The sequence below is a fragment of the Cyclopterus lumpus genome, chromosome 15 (genome assembly GCF_009769545.1).
Source record: "Cyclopterus lumpus isolate fCycLum1 chromosome 15, fCycLum1.pri, whole genome shotgun sequence".
Classification (NCBI taxonomy): Eukaryota; Metazoa; Chordata; class Actinopteri; order Perciformes; family Cyclopteridae; genus Cyclopterus; species Cyclopterus lumpus.
Window position 1 is genome coordinate 21,437,363 of NC_046980.1, and position 2,905 is coordinate 21,440,267.

General features: G+C 47.7%; 1 protein-coding gene across 1 annotated transcript in view; it reads left to right on the forward strand.

Annotated features, from left to right (window-relative positions):
- The first annotated feature begins 239 nt into the window (after positions 1-239).
- The window catches only part of mypn (myopalladin), a 13,775-nt gene continuing 11,109 nt past the window's right edge, over positions 240-2,905 (forward strand). The window contains exon 1 of the mRNA XM_034552267.1: positions 240-1,300. Within this exon, the coding sequence (XP_034408158.1) occupies positions 240-1,300 (1,061 nt within the window). The remainder of the gene's footprint in view (positions 1,301-2,905) is intronic.

Sequence of the window (2,905 nt, forward strand, 5' to 3'; positions counted from 1 at the left end):
CCTTCCTCCTCTCAGTAAATGAACAGACTGCACATGTCCTCCTATTGACTATTCTGTATCTGCTTACAATCAGTCTGCAACTCAACTGATGTTTGTTCGGTGCCGTAATAGAAGGTAGTGGAAAGACGACCATCGCAGTGTCCCAAGTGGACTAAGCTTTCAGTATGTTTCCACACAAATTGTGAATTTAATTGTGTGTGTGGAACGTAATTGAACCCCATTTTAATTATTTCCAAAGCATGCAGAAGAACGACACTGACCAGCCACCGTCGCTGGCTCAGCTCTTGAGAGAGAGCTACCTGGCGGAGGCCAGAGCTCAGCAGCGCCACAGCGAGATGAGCCGCTCGGACGCTTCCTCCTCGCGCCTTCAGATCTACGCGTCACTCAAAGGCAAGGCCGAGGACTCTGTGGGCCACGGGGATCCCCAGTTCCCTGACCTCTCGGCCTTCCTCAGCAAAGAGGAGCTGGATCAGAGTGTGAACCTGGCCCGCCAGGCCATCGGGCATGAGCCTCGGGAGGAGAGGGCAGAGGTCAAGGCCTCTGTCACACCATTAACCCCCTCGAGCATCTCCTCAGCCTCTTCCTCTGAACCCCCATCTGTTGCGAGCCCTTCTCTCGCCCCCTCCGCTGTGCCCGTCAGCAAACCAGCCTCTGAACTTAAAGAACTGCCAGCATTCACATCGGACAGAAAGATGCCCAAAGCGTCCGCACGGCAGGAAAACATGAGCAGGAGCACAAGGGACGCCGGTGAGGGATCCAACGAGTCTGACGGGCCGGGGAGGAACGCCCCGTACGGTCCGGAGACCCAGTCCAAGAAGGAGTTTCTCAACAAGGCGGCAGACTTCATTGAGGAGCTCTCCTCGCTCTTCAAGGCCAACAGCTCCAAACGACCACGGCCGAGGTCGGGCAAATCCCACAGGAGTAGGAACCCGAACAAGAGCCACGACGATGGGGCAGTTTGTCCCCTCGGCCCAGACAACAGGGAGCGCTCCGTCATGCCCGTGGAGGTGGAGGAGGAGAGACCCAGCCCCGCTGTTAGCGTCCAACCAGAGGCCCAGCCGGACTCTGGGATTGGGCGTGTGGACTTTCAGGACAGCAGGATTACCGAGGAGCCGCAGTGTGACCGCGTTTCCCAGGAGGAGGAGGCTGAAAGCTGTGCCCTTGTAGAAAGGCCGTACCCAGCGGAGCCGGCGTGTGAGCCTCCTTTCTTCGTCCAGAAACTGAAAAGCAGGGAGGTTCTCGAGGGCAGCAAGGTCCAATTGGACTGCATTGTTAGAGGACTCCCTGTGCCTGAAGTCCGGTAAGGAAAAGAATTGCTAATATTGGTTTATTTCTCAGTTTGCAGGAGATGCAGTAAGACGTTCTGCTTCCATGCTCTTTCAAAATGAGTCTTAGTGGAGATGTCGCAGTGTGCTGGAGGATCTGGGTCCTCTTTAAATAACCTTTTTGCCTGGAGAAGATGTCACGAGTTTATAGGGCAAGGAGTCGTGATATTAGTTTTACTCAATATACTTTATTAATTTACTCAAGTGAATTTGGGGGGATTTACTTCCTTTTTATGCTACTTTGTAGTATAATTAATGCACCTTTAACTCCACTACGTGTATTGCTTTAGTTACTTTAGTGATTAACATTGTGCATACAAAACTATATCATGCATATTCATAGGTTTACCATGCCCAACAGTGGGTGTATAAAAAGTGAACTAACTAGACATACTGTACACAAGAAATGCATCAATAAAAGTAATCCAATCCTATAATATCTAATAGTGTAACACTCACATTGGGGCAAGTTCATTTTGCTAATAATACTTGCATATACTGAAGTAATATTTTTAACGCATGACTTTAATGGAGTTCTTACATGTACTCCATCTATACTTATACATATATGCAGTATTGCTACTTGATTGCTGCCGTTGGTTGAGTTAATCGTTTAACTATAAAATGTCACACTCAGGATATATCTTGCTCTATATTGTTTAATAAGCAAATACATATTTATTTTTTTAAAGAAGTTCTGTTTAAAAAAAAAAAATTTAAAAAAAAGTAATAGCCATGCCTCTAGCATCTCCACTGTGTTATTAAAGATGGAGTCGTGTCCGAGTCCTCAACAATGCTGCACGGTTATTACAAAGGACTTGAGCGCGAGTTAAGATCAAGGATGTTTCGTTCTCAGTGGAGATCCAGCAAGAAGTGACGAGTGATGATAGCCAGCAGCTGTGTGTGTGTGTGTGTGTGTGTGTGTGTGTGTGTGTGTGTGTGTGTGTGTGTGTGTGTGTGTGTGTGTGTGTGTGTGTGTGTGTGTGTGTGTGTGTGTGTGTGTGTGTGTGTGTGTGTGTGTGTGTGTGTGTGTGTGTGTGTGTGTGTGTGTGTGTGTGTGTGTGTGTGTGTGTGTGTGTGTGTGTGTGTGTGTGTGTGTGTGACAGAGGGGAATCACATTTGGCTCCTTGTCGTCCTGAAGAAGAAAACCATCCGATTCTAATGAGGGTCTCATGCTAACTGAGAACATTTAAAAGAGAAGTGAAGTGACGCCGAGGTTTGAAGACACAGGGGGCAACAGGCCTGTTAGTCGTACGGGGAGAATGTAGCTCTCGGACATTTTTAGACTGGCCTGGCACTGTGAGCTGCAGTCGTGCCTGATAATGGAACCTCCTGGGCTCTTGACAGAAGCATAAGGAGTTTGGTAAGATGATGATTTTAAACTGTTATGGCTCAAGCAACTCTTTTATATACGGTTTGCTTTTGGCCTCGGCGGCTTACAAAAGGTCTGAGTTCTGTTTCAGTGAAATGTTGCGTCCTTTGCAATGTGTTCCAGCTCTTATTCTCATATTCTGTGAAAGTAAAGCTCTTTTTCACTGACTCTAGTTGTATATTAGTGCTTCCCCCCCCCCTAGCAACTA